The following is a 22,130-nucleotide window of genomic DNA, read 5'->3' on the forward strand; positions in this document are numbered from 1 at the left end:
CTATTTCTAATGGGCTGAAACAATATCCTCGCTTGGTAACTCTGAACTTCGAGGGATTTTGAATCTAAAACATTAATTTTAAAGGCTTTTTGTGTTTCTAAGTGAAATGTCTTATGTTGAATCACATATTTTCACTCCACTATCTGAAAGAAGGTCACCAGATGGCACTATTACACATTGTCTTTCTGATTTCAGTCTCTTAATACACACAAAAAGTTTTTAATTGTGGAAGAACTGGTAGTATTGTTACTGTAGCACTATCTTTATTTGGGGGCAAGTGTGATGAGTAGCATCTCTGTTTTAATCTCTACAACCTTAACAAATTCTTCCAGAGGAGCTGTCCTCTGAGAACCAGATGCTCTTTCACAGATTTAAATACAGACATAAAAAAAGGGAAGGGACTGTTCTTCTGTTATTTATGTGTCTCTCTGCTCAAGGACTATCATGTATCTGTAATGGGAACACATCACAGCAGGAATGCACGCACATTTGGCTATGCTGATTTCTCCTCTTTGGTAAGCAGAAACCCTCTGCTGTCATTATACAGAGATTAAATGCCCTAGGCATATCATAAATATGTACTTTTCTCAATTATACTGACAGAGAGCCGGCATACCCAAGCTGCATCTTGGACCCAATTAAAATGCATCTGCACACCTATCAGCAAAACACTGCATATATGACAGTGAAAGCTGACATTTGAACCTCTCTCGATTGTCCTCAGCTCTTCTTTTAACAGCATGAGCAGCAATATTAACCTCAAGACTCCTAATTGACGTGACACTTACAAATGGCCTGAGCAACTCTTCATACATGTATTTTATCATAGCAAACCATTGCCCATTTCTGTGGCTACTAATTTGTGATCCACTGATACGCAAGTCATGATTAATTCCACAGCATGTTAGAAGAGTAATTTAGAATAGTAATTTAGACTTGCTAATGCTTTAAGGTTGTAGCGTTCTTTTAGCTTTGTTCAGATAGTTTTGTTGAAACCTTTTATAAGCTGCATATCAGTTTTTTCCTGACTCATAGGACAAAGAAATAGACTCAGTAAATTATTATTTTGCTTTCCACATATCCCATTATATACATTTTTTTGTGAACTATATCTTATACTCCAACAAACTCATAACTGGTGAAACAGTGAAAAAAATCAGGCCATGAACTTTTAAGTATGTGATGGAAATGGCCAACTGTCACAAAAAGTCCCAAACAACCACACACGGTTGACTGGATCTGCCGCTAACAAAACACAGTCACTCCTCCTATATCTTGACTGGGATTTATGTGATAGCAGCATTAATAAAAGAAGTTTACTTCATGGCAAGTGTATCATTGGCATACATGCTGCGTTGGAGATGCTAGCAACCTTGCTAAAGAAAAGGATTGGAAAACATCAGAAACATGACTGTTTCTGCTGATAAGGAGCCTAACTTCTCAGTATTGCATCTAATCTTACCTTCTGATCTCAATTAAACTTTTTCTCCTAAATTCTAGTTTGGAGGGTTCATGCTGGCCTGGACATACCCAAGTGGAACTAACCAAAACCAACAGAACTGCCACCACAGGACCAGGGGAGCACTGCCAGCAGTCACCACACACAGTTCAATCACATGAGAAACATTTTTCCTATGTTTCTTTTTTAAGCTTTTATGCATTTTATGAGGAATAAATTCACCCAGTGGACATACAACTTTCTCTATAGTAGCACCATATTTTGGAAGTACACCGAATAAGGCAGCAGATTTTTTCACAGGAAATGGTGCTGCATTTTACCAAAAGTAAAATTCATAAACACAGATATATTCTGTGTATATTTCTGCTCACAGAGATGAGCAGTTCTGCTCAACACTGAGCTTTATATTCATCCCATGTAGCTTCATTAACTTAACTAAGCTTCTTTCATTAGGAGCGTAGTACACATCCTATGGTAATAGTTCTGTTTTTCTCAAGACTAGAAAAACTAAATTTCCAGCAAAGTTCTCCGTACTAGGGGGATTAATATTGGGCAATATAGCTCCTTTCCAATACAAAAAGTCAGGAGGGTACAGGATGTTATCAAGAGCTAGAAAATCTTGCTTCTCTTTTCCACAGTGTTTGCTGCCAAGCAGCATCTTCATGGTCATCATGTTCTGCACAGAGTATGGTGCAATTACATAAAGTTCTTTTAGCACTCTGAATCTATCCAAACCATTAAAACCAGCAATGGTGATATCCATCTACTGCAAACAGAAAGCCAGCCCCATGCAGCTGGTCAGCTCCCTGCAATGTGCAATCCCTGGCTGACGTTTGGAGCTGAAAGAACAGATTCTTCTTCTGCTCTTGGCATCAGGAAGCACTTTGCTATGTACTCTTTCACAGGCTGCCAGAAAGGGTTTCTTGGCCCACACTTTGGGAACCAGTGATGCAACAATCTCAGCCCCTGACAGCATCTGGCAAACCTAACGCATCAGGATAGAAATGTCAAGATATTAGGAAAACAGGTAAGTCACGGCTCCTTGCCCAAAACCTGCTAGTTTTCCTTATTGTCCCTTTGCTGTAAGAGGCTTGGTGAACAAATTGCAACCAGAGCTGGCCCTAGAAAAGGTCAGGGAGCACTGGCTGAGGCTTGGCATCGGCCGGTCCTCTGCACCCCATTCCCTATGCTTAGGAAGAATGTACTCATGTCTCAGAGGGGTGGCCAGCAAAGGGAAGACAGTAAATTTCAGGTTTTTCATGGCAAATGGACAGTGGTGTGTACGGTACAAAATCTGTGGTTAATGTGAAATAACATATGCATAAGAATGAGGTATGACATCAAATCCTTAATGTAATGGGAGGAATTTTACCTTTTAAAAAACACGTGTTTCTCATTACCAATTTCCTATCCTTATGCCTTACTCTTATATCCTTAGACTGATACAAGATGACGCTATAATTGCTACTTTGACAATTCACTGATGATGTCAAGAAAGGGTGGTGGTCAGAACACACTGCAACAGGAACAAACAGACGATGCTCTACATTTCATGAGTGAAATGCCACTGTTTTCTTGCTCCACAGAGATGTTGTAGCACTGGTTATTTTCATGGGGTGACATCCAAGGACATCCAGGGTTTTTGTCACAAGTGAGTAAGGTAGACATACGATTTTACAAGTCTGAGGGGATCTGAGACATAGTGAAAGAAATTACTTGCCCAAACTCAACCAAGAAGTCTGAATGAGCCATGACTGCAACCTGATTTCCTTTTGTTAAGAGACTGTGTGCACATATGCTTCCTCACGGCAGGCTCTATTCCCTCACTATTGTAAAATATTTGAAAACAACAATTAGGATTTAATTGTGAAGAACAAACTTCCAAAGGCAGTGAAAAGCAGATGGAGCAAGAACAATGTCATCTGAATTGTCATAATTAACCACTCATTTTTCCTTTGGAAGCTGGAGTTGCAGAATCCTAAAAAGGGTTCCCTCCTTATTTTAGGAGCCATACACAATTTAATTCATTCATTGTAAATGTTCAGTCATCCACATTGAAGGCTAATGAAAATTTAACTAATTGATTAAAGAATGGGTTAATTAGTTAACCAATACTGTAATTCTCTGAAAGTTAAAATTATACCTCATCTTATCAGAAAGATAGTCCAGAAAAATCTGCTATGAATCATATATGTTAACAGTCTCTGTGGCTGCAGTGCCAGTGACTTTTCTATAAATAACAGTAAGACTCAGTTAATAGCTTATTTGCCACATGCACCTCTTTGGAACCACATGTGATATCTCCATGCTGACCTGAATACCAAGGGAGCAAATGAAATGTTCCCAGACTTGATTAACACCTAAATAAGCATTTTATTTTGCTTAGTGGCAGAGAAAAAAACAGTAATTTTGAATCACCCCTATCTCAAAGGTGACCCTGTGCAAAATGACATCAGGTTGTCACCCTCACCACAACCTGATGCAATTTCAGGTGTTAGAAAAGGCAACACCATGATATGTATTCAGGCTATTGCAATAAAAGCACAGGAGATGGCTCCAGATTTTATCAAGCTATTGCTTGATAGCTAGGTGATGGCCCAGATTAATTTTGCCCCATTTCAAGTCAGGAGAGGATTAATCCTTATAATAAAGATACAAGTCACACTTTAAAAATACCCATCTCTCTGTACTGATCACAGAAGTAATCTGAGGAGACTATTCATAGGTCAAGCAGCACAGCTAAGCCAGATGAATCTGGGGCCAAGAGTTGGATTCTGCAATTCTCAAAGTCTTGAACTTCTCATTGGCAATTTTGAATGCAGATCAACTAAATCTGAAAATTATTTAGTCTGCCTTTTTATTTTTGCATACTATTTTTCCATAGGAAGACCAGGTTATTTACAGAGAAGAGTTCTCTTCCACTGTATCACTAACAAAAATGCGCCTGTATGTCTACAAATTAACTAATTGTAGTGCAGTAGCTTTTCCTACGTTTCAGAAAATAATTAACTGACTTTACCTGTACCCAGTATTCCCCTTAAAGAGATGGATCCTTAAAAATGATGAAGGCAGCAGTGGTTTCTAGGGATGAGGTGTCTGAGAAAAGACTATTATGGGCCTACCATATAATAATTGCTTTGAGATTTATCAATAATCCAAAAACTACCCACATGACAGGACAGATGACGCTGTGAAACACTGAGTGCTCTTTTCCAGTTTAAGTCCAAGGGCACAGAAAGCTGATAAAGCCTGTTTTGCTTGCTCTGAGTCCAAAAGAAATTGCTTTGTTTGTTTGCTAGGGGTGATTTAATATGGAAGGAGAGCAGCTCAGAGGCTTGGAATTATACAGTGGCACAGAGAGACCAGAGAAGCAGCAAGATCATGATTCTCAATGTCCTCACTTTTGGGCTTAATTTCACTTTCATCAAAATCAACAGCAAAACTTGCCATCAACTTCAAACCTACCTTATATTCAGTGTAGTCCTTTCTCTCACAAAAGAAAAAAAGAAAATAATTCTTGGAATTATAAAAATCTGCATCTACAGGTTTGTTCAAGTATGATTTCACTTTTTTCCCTACTATTTATCCTAATATTTTTGAAGAGGGACAATAATGTTAATGATGGGAAGAATGCTTAAGCAGGAAATCTGCTAACATTTAAAACTTTGGCAAAAATCAGTGCTAACAAGGTTATGCTTACCAAGATGCTTCAAAAATAGCATACCACTAAATGAGAGCCTCATATATGGTATCTGGTTTGTTTGCCAGTTTCCACCAAGCCTCACCACTGCCATATCTACCACCTTTCTCTCAGATGCCACACATTCTGCCTTGCCTCAAGACCATTTTGCCATCAATATGCGAATCATTGTTTTTCTTGCACACAGTAATCCAACCAAGGAAGCAGAAATAAACCTTCCTACAGCACACTGTGGCTTGAAAGCCACGGGTTTCTAAGAAGATTAAATGAAAGAGAGAACCACATCTCGTCCCTTAAGCCCAAAACTAAGGCATGAGTTTGCAATTTAGTCCATGTCTGCTACTGAGCCTATCGCTGTTATTTTAAGATGACAGTCTGTGTTTCTTTATGCATGTCCACGTGTGAGATTATAAAATAACATTTATTTTCCATGGCCCTTAATATGAAAGAAGAGGTTGCATGTTTTTTGGATGCTAAATATATATACACACTATATATTACATTCTAAATACCCTTATGAAATTGCTTGCAAGCGAACAACGGACAAAGGAAGCTATCCAAATAATTCAGTAAGTCATTTCAATACTAATATATTTTAAAATACTGATTTTCAAATTTATATTTGCAAATAATTACTAATATATTCGCAAATGTATGTACTAATATATTTGCAAATAATTAGAGAATGGGTCTAGCAACTTTTCTATTCCTTTGCTTAAGCAACTTATGCTTTCTGGGTAGATACTTTAAGTGAAGAAAGTAATACTTTAAACTAATGTCCAAACTTACTGCACAGTTTCTTGCTTATGTAACAAATTTTAGTTACTGTAATTCCAGCTGTTGGCCTTTCCTCTGAATAAGAAACGGCCTTTTCCCTACATGAAATGTCATGTAGTGAAGACTAGCGCCCTGGGCCATTCCCATGATAGAATCAAGTCCTGATTACCTCACTGGAAAGCGAGAAATCATCCCTCTCCAGTGATGCAGACTTCCTGTTTCTACCCCTGTAGAGGCACAGGATAGCAGGAATTACTAATATGATATATTAAGGTATAATAAAATATGTCAATAGCTCAGTACGTCATGTCCTCAGCCTCAGGCAGGAGTGATTTGTTCCTTGGAAGGAGTCCAAATGTAAGGGGAAAACACAGACATATTTTTCTGAAGAGCTAATCTGGAAAAAAAACTATGAGAAATGTGCTGCTCAGTAATTTTAAATATTTGAGTAAGTCTTATGGAAGTGGGTTACTAGGCAGAGAACAGGTGAAATGATGTAGGAAGCATGCCAATTACCATCCTATGGATCTGCACTGTATCTCATATGGCTTACATGGCACCTTTCAGACTTATGATTATGTGTGCATGCGTGCATGTGTATACATAGGTGTGCCTATACACACACACACACCCCCCCAACTGGTAAACGCTTCCAGTACAGACTGAGAATGAGACAATTAGAAATTTATAAAAATCACTTCATTATAATGTGTAGAACAGGATTCTGAGTGGCAGCAAGTAGTGATTTTATCTCAGAAATTGAACACAAAACCCAATAGCAATATTCCTCCAAATTTTAGTCCATGATCATTCTCTGACTAAGTTTTAGAGGAATTTTGCTGCTGGTTTTGAGTGAAAGGAGGCTCAGGTATTCTGTCTGTGACTTCTGGAGAGAAACTAGCATTGCTGTGCCTGCTTCAAAGATACATACATACATACCTCGTTCTGAACTGGAGAACTTAACAGTTTTTCATGGTTTTCAATATAGAGAGGAAATAATAACCACTTCTTAATCCAAACTTTGCAGAGTATTTTATAATTATTTATATCATTGCAGCATTTAAAAATCCAGCCAAGATGCAGCCTTCAAACAGGATATGCCTCCACCCAGAAACATTCTAAATTAAAACAAAGTGTAGCAAATAAATGCAATGAATATTAAGAATAAAGCAGAAAAATAAGAGTATTTAAATAGCAACAGAATTATACAGAAACAAAAAATAGCTGCTAGACAGCATGATGCTTTCAAATTACTTCAGATGACTGCTTTAAAAATGCGTAAGTAACTTAATAATATGAACTACTTCTAGCTACTACTGGACAAAGCAATTTCTGGAGTTCCAAACTCTGAGTTTTTTCCACTCAAACATATGATTGCTACAAATTTTAGCTAAATGATAACGTGGTGATTGTGCCTGGTAGCAATAAAAGGGATTTAATTAGTAATTTGATAAAAGCTTACACCACAAATTAAACAACAAAATTAACATCTGATTAATCCCAAGAGGTGCTCATCCTCTAGCGTCACAAACCCTGCAAACTTCAACCTTCTCCCTTGGGCAAAAGCCTACATATTTAGACAGGTCTCAGACGGTGCCCTGGAGGTCACCAAACACAGGCTGTGACAGCAGATGTGCCTTTTCCTTAGTGCTCTGTATCCACTAGAGCTGTTTTACAGCAATGTGAGAGGGTGAAAAGTTTACACTAGCTGGTTATGCAATAAATGTCACTGGTATTACCACTGACTTTAGACTAGACTCCCAGCAGTAAGCAGTTAAGAGGTGATAAAGCAGGATTAATTCCTGAGGAAAATTTATGATTAATTTGTCAGTGTAGTATGCAGTACAAATTCCCTGCTATTTTTATTCTTCATCGAACAAGAAATTATTTTGCACCAATCTATTCATCCCTTAAGTGTAGCACTTCATAGTGGTGTTAACATCATTGCACACACACTTTCAAGCCTATGCTCACACACTCACCTTAAAAGAAGTCATCCAAGATCATTGCTATTTATGGCTATTCATGTAAATTAATACAACTTCAATGATACAGAGGACAGTGGAATAGTAATGGAATAGCGCAAAACACAGTAACTGGGCAGTAACTATTATTTGAACTGCCCTGACAAAATTGTATCTGACAGGAACAGTTAAATTACCCAAAGTGAGCCACTGTTGACTAAGGCAGAGCAGTAGTTATACCGCTAGATAAAGCTGCTTTGGAGGCAACGTGAGCTCTGAACTCTCCACCTGCTGTAGAAACAAGTACATGATCAACACTTAAAACTCTCATTGACCTCCCAAGCCACGAGGCTCACCTCTACTGCCAGCAAGGCAATGGCTGTTTTTCTAAGACTGCATTTTTTTCATTTCCTCTTTTCAGATAGGAACACATGTAAGCCAACAAACCACCAATGACAGCAAATAGCAACTGTATTTCCTCAAAGTTACAGGTATTGCCTGCAAAATAATGAAATATGTGGTAATGTACTACAATCTATTTTCTGTCAGATGTAATTGGTTTGCCAAAAGTATGCCCTAAGGCTGCTCTAACTTAGGATTTTCAGTTTGCCTGCAACAGTGACCTGCACTTAACAATACAATTGCAAGAATTTCACACACAAAGATTTACAACAAAACCAAACTAAACCCAAACCATCTGATCTGCCCGTTTTCCCAAAAAGCAAAACAGAGCATCAACACTACTATTTTGACTTAGGTCCTATCACACAAAAGATGCTGCCTTCTACCAGATGCATCATTGACTGATGCTTGCAAAGATCTATCGCTAGATCGTATAGAGAAATAAACTATTTCTTTACATTACCTCCTGGACATCTGTGTGTAATAAATAACCAGCAACTCAGTGACAGCTCAGATGATGAGGAAAAGATTGATGGTATGCTAACTATATAGAAGGGTAAGCATATATCAATGTACATAAAGTTATATACATGATGAATCATATTTTCTTACCAGGTACTCTGAATGGCATTTATCTTTTTCCACCATGAGCTACTGAGGGGAAGAACTGTGATTTCATACAGTTGTCTAAGCACCTAGTGTGATGGAGACAAGATTATCATCTTGGTACTTTGGTATGAAAATTAATTAACAGTTAAACATTTGTGTCTGTGTTAAAACCAAACAACACGGAGTCAAGAGCATTCTATAAGGAAGGAGTTCTCATTGACAGCCCAAATTTCCAGGATTTTTAAATGCACAGCTAAGTATTACTAAGGTATTTGGTTTGTTCTGACAAAGGAAGATAGTGATTTTCAAGAGAAATACTTAATGAAGGGGTTTGGATTAAAATCACAAAACCAATCACCTTTATTTTTCTAAACTACCTGTATCTCACCTTATGATGCATAATAACTGATATGTGCATAATAAATTCATTACAATTATCTGATTTTGCTCTATCTTGTCATTTTAGGTTCTAAAAAAGCTGCCGGTACCAAGAAAGAATTTGAATCTCTAGTTTGTGCCAATAGCACACTTACTGCTGCACAGATTAATGGAACCAGCCATTAAGTTGAATAATAAAAAGTGATATTTAAATAAGAGCTGGCTGAAATACAATGGAATATGGCTAATCCAGGTTAAGGTGAAGGAAACACCATTCTTTATTCTACAGAATTAGTAACACCACACTAATCATAGTTTGCAGGTTAGGCAAAACATTGTAGATGACTGGGGAGAAATTAAGAAATCTTATTCTTTATATTAAAGTTTACTTTATAAATAGCAAAAAAAAAGGTTGCTAAGTAGATAAGAGATGTCTTAATAAATTGTTATAGGTATTACAGCTGTTTACTTATCTCTAATACCTCTTCCCATCTGTTCTATACCTCATGTATAAAACACTTTCAATACTCATTCATCCCACATAGATCTTTTGAAGTGTAAACTTTCAGACTTCCTTTGTCTCCGTATTTCTTTGCTTTGCTGACTAAAATGAGATTTTGAATTTTGTTTGAAAGGACCAAGGGAAGCTATTTTAATTTTTACATACTGGTACTGTATTGATTGCTGTTTACCAGAAAGCACTCACTGGTTTTGTATGTTTGTTGTCTGTACCTAAGGGGTAAAAGGTTAATAAATGTCCAAATCCCACGTTGCCTTACACCATCTTTATAAAATATATAAATGTCCAACCACAAGCAACAGAGAATAGGAACCCAGACCGTCCACTTTAGGTTTAGTCCTTTCAAAAGCTTTCTGCACAGGTAATCTCTAACTTCCATGGTTAAAAAGCCTGGCTTTCAACAAACACCAGACAAACATGGGCACATACCTTATTTTTAAGAACTGTCCTGACCATTACACTTTTCCACTTCTACATCGCTTTTGTTATGGGACTTTCTTCAGTATGAACGTACTCTCCATTATGCAGTAAAAAATGCAAATTATTTATAATCTTACTCTACAGTTAAAAAAACAAAATGCCTGAATTCTTGGAAACAATTTCAGGAGAAAGGACACAAAAGGGGCTGTTTTCTAACCTCTACAGTTGGCAGTGGAAAACTGAGTCCTGCTAATAAAACCAACAAAACCCCAGATCATTAACAGGGCAGAAGCACTTCATCAAACCTAATTTTTTGGCATGTGGCCCTGGCGGTGTAGTGCTGGTTGCTGAGGGGGTGTCACCACTCAGAGAGGCCAAGGCCACCCTAAAGTCAGCAGTGCCCAAAACATCACTGTACTGTGGCATCCTCAACACTGCAACAAGCACTGCCCTAGGGCACCTTCCACCACCCACATCTGACACTTTAGGTGAGACAGGTACCTACACCTGCCCTTTAAAAACATGGTGTGGATGGCTCACTATTGCCTTTTAAAACAAGGCCAGAAAAAGTAGGGGAGTCAGCTGTGCCTTGCCATCCAAAGCTTTTATATGATGAGTGGGGCACCACATAAAGTGAGCAGTGAATGTGAGAGATCTGTATATAATTGCATAAAAGTTGAGCACTCTCACCACCAGAATCTGAAGAGCTTGTAAAAGCCACTGGATTTTGTTAAATATTAATCTGGGAGGTAAATCTGGAGAACAAGCTTGGGAAAAAAAGTAGAGGAAAGTGGGTTAGATGGAAAAGCAGTACCATGCTGCTCCACCTGTGTCTGGCATTTCTGAGAAAGCCTGGAAGCAAAACTATGGCATCTGAAGATCTTCTCTGTTTAAAAGTGAAGCTCCTTCAGAGTTTAAGTACCTGCAAGCAGGCAGATATTTTGAGGTCTGGTAATACTGATTTGGGGATTGAAATTCCACCTACAGTGTCCTGTAGCTCCCACATCCTGTTGAGGATCCAGACCAAAGCACCCAAGACTGAGATGACAGAGGGAAAAACATTTATAAAGTCTCCAGACTTTAGGACTCCATATTCCTCTTTTTGTACAGCTTCTAGCACAACAGCGTGTCTGGAGTTCTTCTGAAATAGAGCATGGTGAACATTTGCCAACACAGCTGGTTTTGTGCAGCCTCTAAAAAGTATCATCTGACTTCTTTTTAATTACATATGCTTCTTATTTTTAAATATATTGAGGGATATGTTGTCCTCTTGCTGTTAATTAAAGGTGGCACAGTTTTAGCCTTCCTTTTCCCAGCACAATTAGCAAGCGTTGCCTAATGAATCTTAGTGGATGACCATGATTTAAGAGCATTCAATCTATACTGCATTTCCATGCTGTCACTTTCTGCTCATAACCAGGGTACATGCATACAAAACCAAGAGAGTCCAGTGGTGAAAACGACTCTAATCATTGCTTTGTAGTCAATAAATTACTGAGAGGCGCTAAAATAAACTGAGAATAGTATCCATTTCACTGTACTAATGGTTGCATATATAAAGTATCAGCCTTTGGGTATGTCAGTAATAGCCCTAAATTGAATCAACAATGCTAAATACTCAAGGCAAATTAACTAACAGTTACTGCTACCTGAGTAACATTAAGTTAACACAGAAGTAACTTGAGAGGTTTTGAGATAATAAAAGCAGATAAAACATAACACAAAAACAGGCTTTTATCAAAACAAAACATAGTACAAGGACAGTGATGATGCTTATGTTCCAAACGTACTTAAAACAATGCAATCATCTTGTATACGTTGGCATTCAAGATCCAGATACTTGTAGCTCTATATTCACACACATGCTTGCACAAGTAGACGAACTATGAAATGTCTGTAGAACAAGACTCCAATCTCCCAATGAACTATGAAACATCGCTTTAAAATATCTTTTGGTGGTGGTGAGAGAAGAAAGGCTATTCTATAGGTAGAGTTACAGTTGCTGGGTCTGTGGATTCAACATTAAGAAGCCCTGAAAAAGAACTGTTCAGGAGTTCAAACCAACTACAAACTCAGACCTTCTGCAGATTCCAGTTTTTCCTGTACCCGTGCAGGTAATTTGTGTTCTTCCTTAAACAAACACATATTAGATCATCCATTGTAACAGTGACTGGGCATGTGCAGTGTTAATACAGCCACCAAGCAGAGAAGTACCTAAAAATACTGTTAACAACCTTTCCTTTAGAATGCAAATACTGCTATTAAATACAATATGGCAACACTTGAGATCAGTATAGATCTTAAAATACTACACACAAGCTATTCAAGTTTCTTAAGACAACAAAATTGGCAATAAAATAATGTCAAACTATGTCTTGTTGGTAAAAATAGCTCATTTTCCAAATGCAGTTCTCTGTATATGTAGAAAAACTGTAAATGTCTTGTATATACCATAAGCTATTTATCTAAAATGGTACTGTCAGTGAAACAGATGTCATCGCACAATATCCCTGTGCCACCCACATTCTGTTCTCCTAGTTGCCAAACAGAACTGTTTTGAGTTATTTACTGAGCAATCAGATTCAAGTACTTCTGCAATGATCTCCATGCTACATTAAAGAAAAAAAAGTACTTAAAAACTGAAATGTAATTTCACACTATGTTTTACCATGATCTAATATATTCAACATGCCTTCACCAGTACAGACTATGAAGAAAAGACTGAAACCTTAGCAGAAGGTCAAAAAGTCTTATTTTTAAGAACTTTGTACATCAGCTTTTTCCGTTTTCCTCTTCCTGTCCATTACACTCAATTTCAAGCTTCTGTTTTTAAACATCTTCACTCAGCTGAGGAAGATGTAGAATTAATATCAAAGTTTCCTCCCCAGTCCTAAAAAAATCACCTATTCTTTGCAGGATAACTACATAAAACCTAAAAATCATGCCACAGAATGTTAGGCTGCAAGGGACTTTTGGAGGTATCTGGTGGTGGGATCACACCACCTACTGTAAGGGCCATTCAGGGCAGCCCACAGGGCTCGGTGTCACTTGTCAGGAACCCATCTTGGTCTGCATATGCCATATGACATCCTACATTGTAGAACTTAGCCATCTGGTTTTTATTCTGTCTTTTCATGCTGTCTTGCTTGGTTTCATCTTTCCTCCTTTTTTCCATCCTTGTCACAGTGATCTCTGGAGTTCATCAGCATCAGACTGCCATCAGGCTTCCTTGAGGGTGAGACGGGGCACGAGACTATCCACAGTTCAAACAGGATCTTGCCAATGCACCTCATGAACTGTCTGTTCTCATCAGTGTCACCAAATTGTTGCCAAAATTCAAGTTACCAGATTTTCTCAACCTCTAGCCTTTAAGAACCCAGACTGTATTTGTTTGAAAGCTTGTGAAGGAAAATAGTGAGCACAATGAAATTCCTACCAAGTACTCTGTCTGCCTTCACCTTTGTGCAAATAACTGACACACTAAAGAAAATAAGATCAGAAAAAGTAGTTAAGTTCAAATATTCACAGTTTTCTAGTACAAAAAAGTGCTTTAATTCTTAAAAATGGGGAAGAGAGAAAGGAATCTAAAAGACATCTAGAGATACGTATGAATTCCAGCAACCCAATGAATACATCTAGAGCAAATGACAGCTAAGCAGAAAAATAATTTTGTATCTAAGACCTTTTTCTCATGGGAAATACTGTCCTTGAGAATATAAAACTCTCTTCAGCCTTTCAAGATGACTGATAATAAAAGTACTGAAATTAACATTAAAATACATTTTAGTATCTCAAGAGGTTTTTCATCTGATCAGATTTTTACTCTTTGATACTTGTTTGCTAATAAGCCACCTAACCCTTCAACTATCCAGCTTTATGATGCCTTATTTAGACCTCTCAACTTTGTTGAGCTGCTTTCAGATTACAACACAAAGTCTTAAAGATAAATATGGCAGGCATGTTTTTTTCAGCAGAACACTTGCCCGTTTGGCCACAGCAGAATCAACAATATCTGTGCAGAAGGAGTATTGGTTAGAGGACAGAAAAGAATTTTCTACACACTCTTGAAATAAAGTTCTTTTAAGACACTCTAACCCACCGATTCCAGAGAGCTGCCTAGCAATTCTCTGTCCTAATGGGGAAAACAAGAGTGAAAAAGTTTCCATTAGAAACAACTGAGATCACAAACTCTGCATTTGATATACCAATATGATTATATACAGTTTTATTTTGCATTGACATAGCACACTCTTGATGACTGGAAGCAATCTAGGCTAACAGCTAACACTGTAGAAATGAAGCATCCTTTGCCACCAAAAGCCACGACTATCACTTCTGCAATACTTACAATCCCCACTGGTTAGGAAATAAGCACCCATGTGCATTGCATTCACTACTAGGCATCAGATTTCAGACTACAAAAACATTCTATCCTTTGCTTCAGGCAATATACTTTCAAGCTGAAAATCCTAGGCATTTCTATCAGGCTTGGGACTACATGTCATAGTTTTTCTTTTTTTTTTTCCCATTTAAAAAACACTAAAAACAATTATCTAATAACAGTAAATAAATGAACACATAACTTCAGTGAGATTCTTTCCAAATAATGTAATCTGTGACATCTTTGCTATCAGAAAATCAGTTCATTCATCCTGCTAAATGCTGTTCAACTGAATAGTAAAATAATTCATAATGAGTTATAATTTCAAGGTGTTATCTGAACATTCAAAAATCTGTCTTTACAGCATGGCTCATAGAAGAAATACATGGTCTGATACCTTCAGAAGCTATTTTCCTCAGGAAGCAGAAAATATGTATTAGCTAAATTGCAACAAAATTAGAGCATCTCTTTCATCCCCCTCTACCCCTCAATGATTTACGAATAGATTATTTTATAATTTTAATTAACTTCAAGTTAATTCATGAAACATATCGTCATGAAACATATGATGCAAAGCTTGTGTTTTTAGGAAAAGTAGCCAGTTTTCTAATTTTTTTCATCCCTATCTGAATTCTGTGCACCTATAATATCAATAAACTCTCAGAAAAAGTAATTAATATATCAAACAATAAATGAGTGCTTCTAAAGGTATCTTTTAAAAATAAAGTCCATTGAGAGTACTTTAAAAATTTATTATGTTCAATATGGCTCACAAATGATTTATTCTTCTATCTAGTTGAAAATAATTGAGCACTTATCATGCTATATAGCTACTCTACCCCACCCTATAGCCTAGACAACCCACGGCGGTTGCTTTTCATATTGACTATTGTTTAAGACTAGGTATAGATTCACATCTCCTTCAAATCCAGTTTATGGACAGATGAAGATGCATTAAACGGTTGCTTCATATACCATAGACTCTTCCTATCATTACACACTTTTAGCACAAACTGTCAAAGTCCTTACAATGCAGTGTGAAATATTACATAATTTAGAAACCAACTAATGTAGTTAAAGAAGCCCTTCATTCATTAGGACAAATACTTTGTTGGTGTTGACACTTCTTTTCATTTACTTATAAAATCCCAATTATGCATTTTGAGAAAGATGAAGATGAACATGCTGATTTTGGAAAAGGAACAGACCAAAAAGGAAAATATAAAATTACAAGTAAGTGTATAGGTGTTAAACTTGGTTAGAAAATAAAAAAATTGAGAATTTTCTGGTTTTATTTTTGGCAGACTTTTTTGTGGCTTGTCCTAGAACTGAAAGCACCTGTCCATACTGCTAAAAATATCCGTCTCCCTCTTCAAAGTTAGGCATATAGGCAGAATCATCAGTTTTCCGAGAGTCACACGCAGGTAGCCCGTCTCTCTATCTTCCTGTTTATAAGCCTGTACACTTATATCAGTGGACTGTGTCTCTTCTGAACCACTCATACAGGGCTATTAAATGAAAGATACAAAACAGTGAACAGTTCCCTGATACTCTGAATAATTATTGGATAATAAAACCTTATCTGATGAATAACCCTGTTGTCATAAAACCAGACATTTCGATTTCAGTATTAATCATCCAATTAACATACTGCTACATACATAAGTATTTATGGGTTCAGCTTCCTAACTCCCTTAAATATAGACTGCTTTAAGAAGAGAGCTGTTTAAAAGATGATAATAATTGCTGAAGACCCACCGAGCCCTCTGTGCATAAATTCCCTTCTGTACTTATGGCCAGGTATTAGGCCAAAATTTGCAACTAAGCAAACTAATACCGTGAATGGGAAACCATCCTGCTTAAACAGAGGACCTCTGCCTTTTGCCATTGTGGTCACTGTTTTTCCAGAGACTTTTTTCATGTAATTGCCACTAACTACAACTGGACGTTAATACTGTATATCAGCATCAGTAGATGAAAAACATGTATAAAAATACCTTTGTATACTGTTCTGAGTGATTTGGTTTTTTGAGGAAGGAAGTGCATTAAAAGTCTTTAAAACACCAAATTTTGTCACAAGATCCTCCCCAGATATTGTCACTGCTTAATCCAAAAGCTTAGGGAAAAAATAGTAGCTGTATCTCAGACGTCATCAATGTGCCAAAATGCTGAGTAAAGGTTTATGTCTTTTTGCTGGCATTTTTTCTTGCTTTCTGTGTGATTAGGATCATTCTGGAGTTAAAAGCTATCGATTTACTAGAAGGCTACCTCATGTTTTATATTTCCAATCCTATTGGACTGATTAAACAAAAAGACCTTTTAGCAAAACATGGAACTTTTTTATATTGCTTACTGTACTATATTAGGATCCTTATGATATAGAAGGGCTCAGCACTTACAAGGACATTGTTATATATATGCTAATTAAAAATTGACCAACCTTTCCTTCAGGGTCTGCTGTTGTTACCTTCTCAACCTTGTTCCTGTTTAAAAATTTCTTCACCCATTCTTCTACTTGAACATTGAACTTCATGAAAGTCACGTAGCAAAAATATGCTGTCAGGAGCATTAAGCTTTCCCACCACATGATCAAGTTATCCAGAAAAAAGATGATTAGCAAGATCAAGTCAACGATGTAAAAGGATACATCTCGAAAGAGTGGCCACCAAGTAAGGTTCAAGATCTCTCTAGAAAATAAAGCACACATTCCAATAACGAACAGGATATTGAACACAGCAGATCCCACTATTGTACCAATGCCGACATTGCTGTGGGATATAAACACTCCTATTAAAGAAGTGAAGAGTTCTGGGGCTGACCCACCAGCAGCCATGAAGGTTGCCCCTGCCACATCATCAGATATGCTCAGCTTTTCAGTGATGACAGTCAAGGAAGGAACAAAGAACTCATCGCAGACTATGGCTAAGGCTATAAACATGTAAATCATTCCGATTACATGGAGCATCACTGCTCCCTTTCTTCTCTCCTCAAGAGAGAAAAGGTCCTTGGGGTACTCTCCCTTGGCATGATCATCTGTTGCATTATCATGGTCAGCTTTGTATTTCATAGAAGCATGTGGGTCTGGAGTGCCGTTTTCATTCTGTTCCGTGAAATCCAACAGAGTTCTTTGGTACCCACGCACCAGCTTTTGGCTATCTAGGCTGCTGGCCAACACCATGCTATGTGGTTCCATCTTGAAAAAGGCACTAACTGAAAGAGAGAAAGTACTAATGGCCACTACACTGACAAGAAGCCCTATAATTCTTATCAGTCTCAGTTTTTTCCTAACATTCTGATGCCGTCTGTAACCAAACAGCAGTTCCTCCAAACACCACTCTTCCAAGACACCAGCAACAGTCTTTTTCTGAAGAGCCATTTTGTGTTCTGTGTGAGATGCTGAGGGAGTCAGATGGATTGTTCCTTCAGACTTTTCTCCAGCTTTGAAGTTAGAAGTCCTTTAAGAGTTTTCCCAGAATCAAGTACTTTTACTCTTCATAGGAAGTATTTTCTTCATTCGTCTTGAAAGGACAAATAGGTATTATTAATATTAGTGAAACAGCATGTGATTAGAAGCTTTTAAAAAGCATTTTACAGACTGGGTTAAATTTAGAATTTAAAGCAGAATATTACCAACTGTAACATAAAACCCTGCCACATCCCATCAGACACAGAAACCATATGTTTGTTTCAGCAGTAACCCTGCGGGTAACAGTCTATCAATACTCAGATCATTTTATGCCTCTCATATGCCTCTGAGCCACTGCTCTCATTTTTTGCTGACAAAAAATCCTAGTGGAAGGTAAAAACTGTCCCCAAATGTTGTGTAAAAATGAGGAAACTACTATTTTAATGGATACACCAAAGATTATTACCTTCTGTAATTACTTTCCACCATGATCATGTAACGTCCAAATCCCAAATGCAGGGACAGTAATGTATGAAAAAGCAATCAAAGTGCTAACAAGCATTTCATCAGACCTTTAGGCAGCTGAGGCGGTATTAATTGAAATGTTACGCATGCATAGAGCAACCGTCATTGATATGTAGGTAAAACACTATGCCATTGGAACAGGATCGAAATGAAGATTTAACACATCCAAAGTTTCTTTAATTCCTCTGCAAAATCAACTCAAGTTTACACAGAGAACTCCGCTTGCTTCTGATCAAACCTACGACACTAGCTTGGACTAGCTACAACAAAATTTTCATTCACCTCTGGTTTTGTTTTGGTTTAATGTCACACATTCAGCTAGAAATGTAGGAAGTTACTAAGAATACCTATGTAGCAAGTATCTTTTAAAAGTGCTCCTCTTACAGATCCTTAAGAAAATAGTTTAAATTTACAGAAGAGTTGATCCTGAAACAAATGAAACGGTGAGAAATTAAACTATGTGAGAAGGACTATTCATGTATGCCAGAGCCGAGCATATTAGATCACAGCACTTTTAAAAGAGGAAAAAAACCACTATATAATAACAGGTGCTTTGATTACTGAATTTGAAGAATATATGTAATGTAGAAATTAGTTACGCATACATTATGCATAGTAAGTTGCATTTTACATGACACAAAATATAAAAGTTTCTAAATAAAATTATTAGTCCTTACTATTACAGTCAAAAAATACTGTTACACCACTTATTCAAGTGATATATAGTAATAGCTGAATACTGACCAATCTATCAGTCAGTACAATACTGATTTTGTATTCTCAAAATACAGAATTACAACTATTACATGCAGTTATTTACATAAAAGTTACTAAGTCACGTGCAGTTTCTCCTGATTTTTACGAACAGCTTCCATACTAAGCAGATGTCATAGAGACATACTCCATCTGCAAGACACAGCACCACAGCGGAGATATTTTATTCTCCACCTTAGAGTTACCGCTCACCGGACTGCCATAAAAGCATTAAGGAGGAAAGATATCGGAACAGCGCTACCGCTGCTGCGCGCAATTTACGGCGGATGGGCCGATCACCCCACACCCTTATAAATCACGCGAATGGGAAATAGGAAAAGCGCCCGGGCCGTCCGTCCTCTGCCCTGAAACTCGCACAGCAGCGCCCAGCCAGACCGCTCCCGACACCGCCTCCCCTGCCCGCCCGCCCGCCCGCCCGCCGCGGACCCCATCCTCCGGCGGAGCGCAAGCCCCCCAGCACCCCGCCGCCCCGCGCAGCGCAGCCCCATCTTCCCCGTCCCCCCGCGGAGATGCCGCAGAGCCTCGCCTAACTCAGCCCAAGTTCGCACCGCTCTGCTCCGCACCCCTCCGCACAAACTTTTTTCCTCTCCGAAAGGGGAGCGGGCCCAGCCCCGGAAAGTCCCCCAGCGCCAACCGCGGAAAGCCGCGGAGGCACTGACCGGCTGGCTCGGGGCGCAGGGCGCCCCTCAGCAGCCGGGTACCACCCATGGGGGCGGGCGTTTGGGGAGGAGAGACCCCGCACCGCCGCAGCCCAACCCCCGCCCGCGCAAACCGGCGACGCTCACCCGGCGCAGCGCTGCGCTGCGCGCCGGCCCGCGGGCGCTCGGCAGGGGCACGGGAACGGGCATGGGCGGCCACCGCCACGGCCCCTCGCCGCGCCGTCTGCGGCGGGCGGCGGGCGGCGGCCGCAGGATCCGCCCCGCACCGCCCCGCGCAGGCGGGGCAGGCGGCGGCCCGCCCCCGCCCGGGGCCGCCGGGGGTGTCACTGCGCACGGCGGCATCCCCCTCCCTCCGCGCTCGCACAGGTAGTTTGGTTGGTGGCAAAACAAGGGTGGCGAGGATTTTTTTTTTTCTTTTCCCCTTTATCTTGGGTTAGCTGGTGCAGATTAATTTCGGTAAAATTCCGCGCGTCTAGAAAAGATAATGAGCCTGGAGGAGTGGGGCAATTTTAAAAAGGAGAGATCTTCTGATCAAAATATCCTTTATTCCAAACTTTTTCCGAAGGGAAATCGGGAAATGAAAGAAAAGGACGTTGCGTTTTGGTTTTGATTTTAAGGAAGGGGACGTGCACTATAGAGTTATTAATCATCATTAATCTACTCATGAACAGAAATTTCTCCAAACTACATTTCAAAGTTGTCACAGGAAACAATAAAGATGCACTGAACAGCCTAGAAAACAGGGCAAGTTTGTAGCCAGAACTGTCCCTTTCTATTTTGGTCTCCATCTTTAAACATCTGTATTTCCCCAATAAATTGTGCTTTGCTAAGTAATTGCTTCAAGATTCAAATACAATCGAACTGTTACAATGCAGCTCTATCATAGCTAATTCCTGATACTACATGCTGTAGATCCACTAGAGCATACAGGTGCTGCTCATTTGAAATACCACTTGCACTCCTACTCTATGCCATTGTTAGAAAAACCCACATGGCAATCCATGGATAAACTGAAGTAATCTGGTGTAGGCAGACCAACACCCCGGGAAGACCCTTATTGGGTCAGGGCAGCTGGGAAAGACCTCCATGCAGAAATCCTTGAAAAATGCTGAGGCAAGAGCAGGGAGATTCAGACAGGTTGGATGGGACAGCGGTTGAGATGTGGGAAGAGTTCAGTAAACAGCTCACTAGCGCTACCCTGCTTTCAGTGATATCCTTTTCACATTCTGAAAAAGTTTATTGTAAATGGTGAACTCTTTGGTCTCTTTGGGCTAAAGAATAACTTTGATTTTTACAACTTCTATCTTCTTTATTTTGAACTCTGATTTCATCACATGGCAAACAGAAAATAACTGTTACTCGGTGCTTCATGAAGAACACAAAAATGTAAGGGTTTTTATTAAGTGATAAAACATAGACATTGTAAGTATCTTCAAAGTTATTATTAGGATATCACATGAAAAATAAGGATTGTCTGGGCAGGCCTGGGGCCCATAGTCTATTTGTGTCTCCACACTGGCAGTTTGCAGCACCTGGGCTGTTTGGGTTGCCTTGCCATTGATTGGAAACCCGTAAGTTCTTCTAAAGAGTTATGAGATGGCAAAACCAGATACACCAAAACACAATAGGCATCTTAGAGACTATGTGAACATGCAAGAGATGCAAAAGGTTCAGAAGATATTTCCAAAATTTCAACAATTTCCAGTGAGAGCCATGGCTGACTCACACGTACAAAGTGCCCTTCAAAGCCAGAGTTTGCACAGGTGGTTTGCATTTATTTCACATTACATGTTGGGAGGTTCTCATTAGTGACTGACAGCTGATAGACGGTGCCTGTTGATTATCCAGACTTGCATTGTTCAGGCTCAGGATGATGCAGAGACAAGTGGCGATTGTTTTAACCATGCTTCTAGAGCCGCCACATAGATAAGAATTAGTTAAAATGCAGGTTTACTGTTTATATCCATATATGCAAGACACAGATGAAGCGGCTACATCTCAAATATCCAACCTGTGCCTGCTATACAGTGATGACAGGGATTAAAGGTAAGCATGCTTGTATGATTTCTTGAGGCTGCTGTATTGTTGGCTTGCAGTCTGTGAGAAGTGGCCACTTGAAAAAGATACCTAAAAGATGTTTTCACAGCTTCACAGAT

At 38.9% G+C, this 22,130-nt stretch overlaps 1 protein-coding gene across 3 annotated transcripts in view; it reads right to left on the reverse strand.

Moving 5' to 3' along the window:
• Window positions 1-20,163, reverse strand: part of SLC24A2 (solute carrier family 24 member 2) — a 127,203-nt gene extending 107,040 nt beyond the window's left edge. For all 3 annotated transcript variants that reach the window (XM_076362351.1, XM_076362352.1, XM_076362350.1), the window contains exons 1-2: window positions 20,101-20,163; window positions 17,051-18,128 (exon numbers count right to left, since the gene is read on the reverse strand). In XM_076362351.1, the coding sequence (XP_076218466.1) occupies window positions 17,051-17,986 (936 nt within the window). In that variant the 5' untranslated portion in view covers window positions 17,987-18,128; window positions 20,101-20,163. The remainder of the gene's footprint in view (window positions 1-17,050; window positions 18,129-20,100) is intronic.
• Window positions 20,164-22,130: the final 1,967 nt, after the last annotated feature.

The sequence above is a fragment of the Aptenodytes patagonicus genome, chromosome Z, assembly GCF_965638725.1.
Source record: "Aptenodytes patagonicus chromosome Z, bAptPat1.pri.cur, whole genome shotgun sequence".
NCBI classification, from domain to species: Eukaryota; Metazoa; Chordata; class Aves; order Sphenisciformes; family Spheniscidae; genus Aptenodytes; species Aptenodytes patagonicus.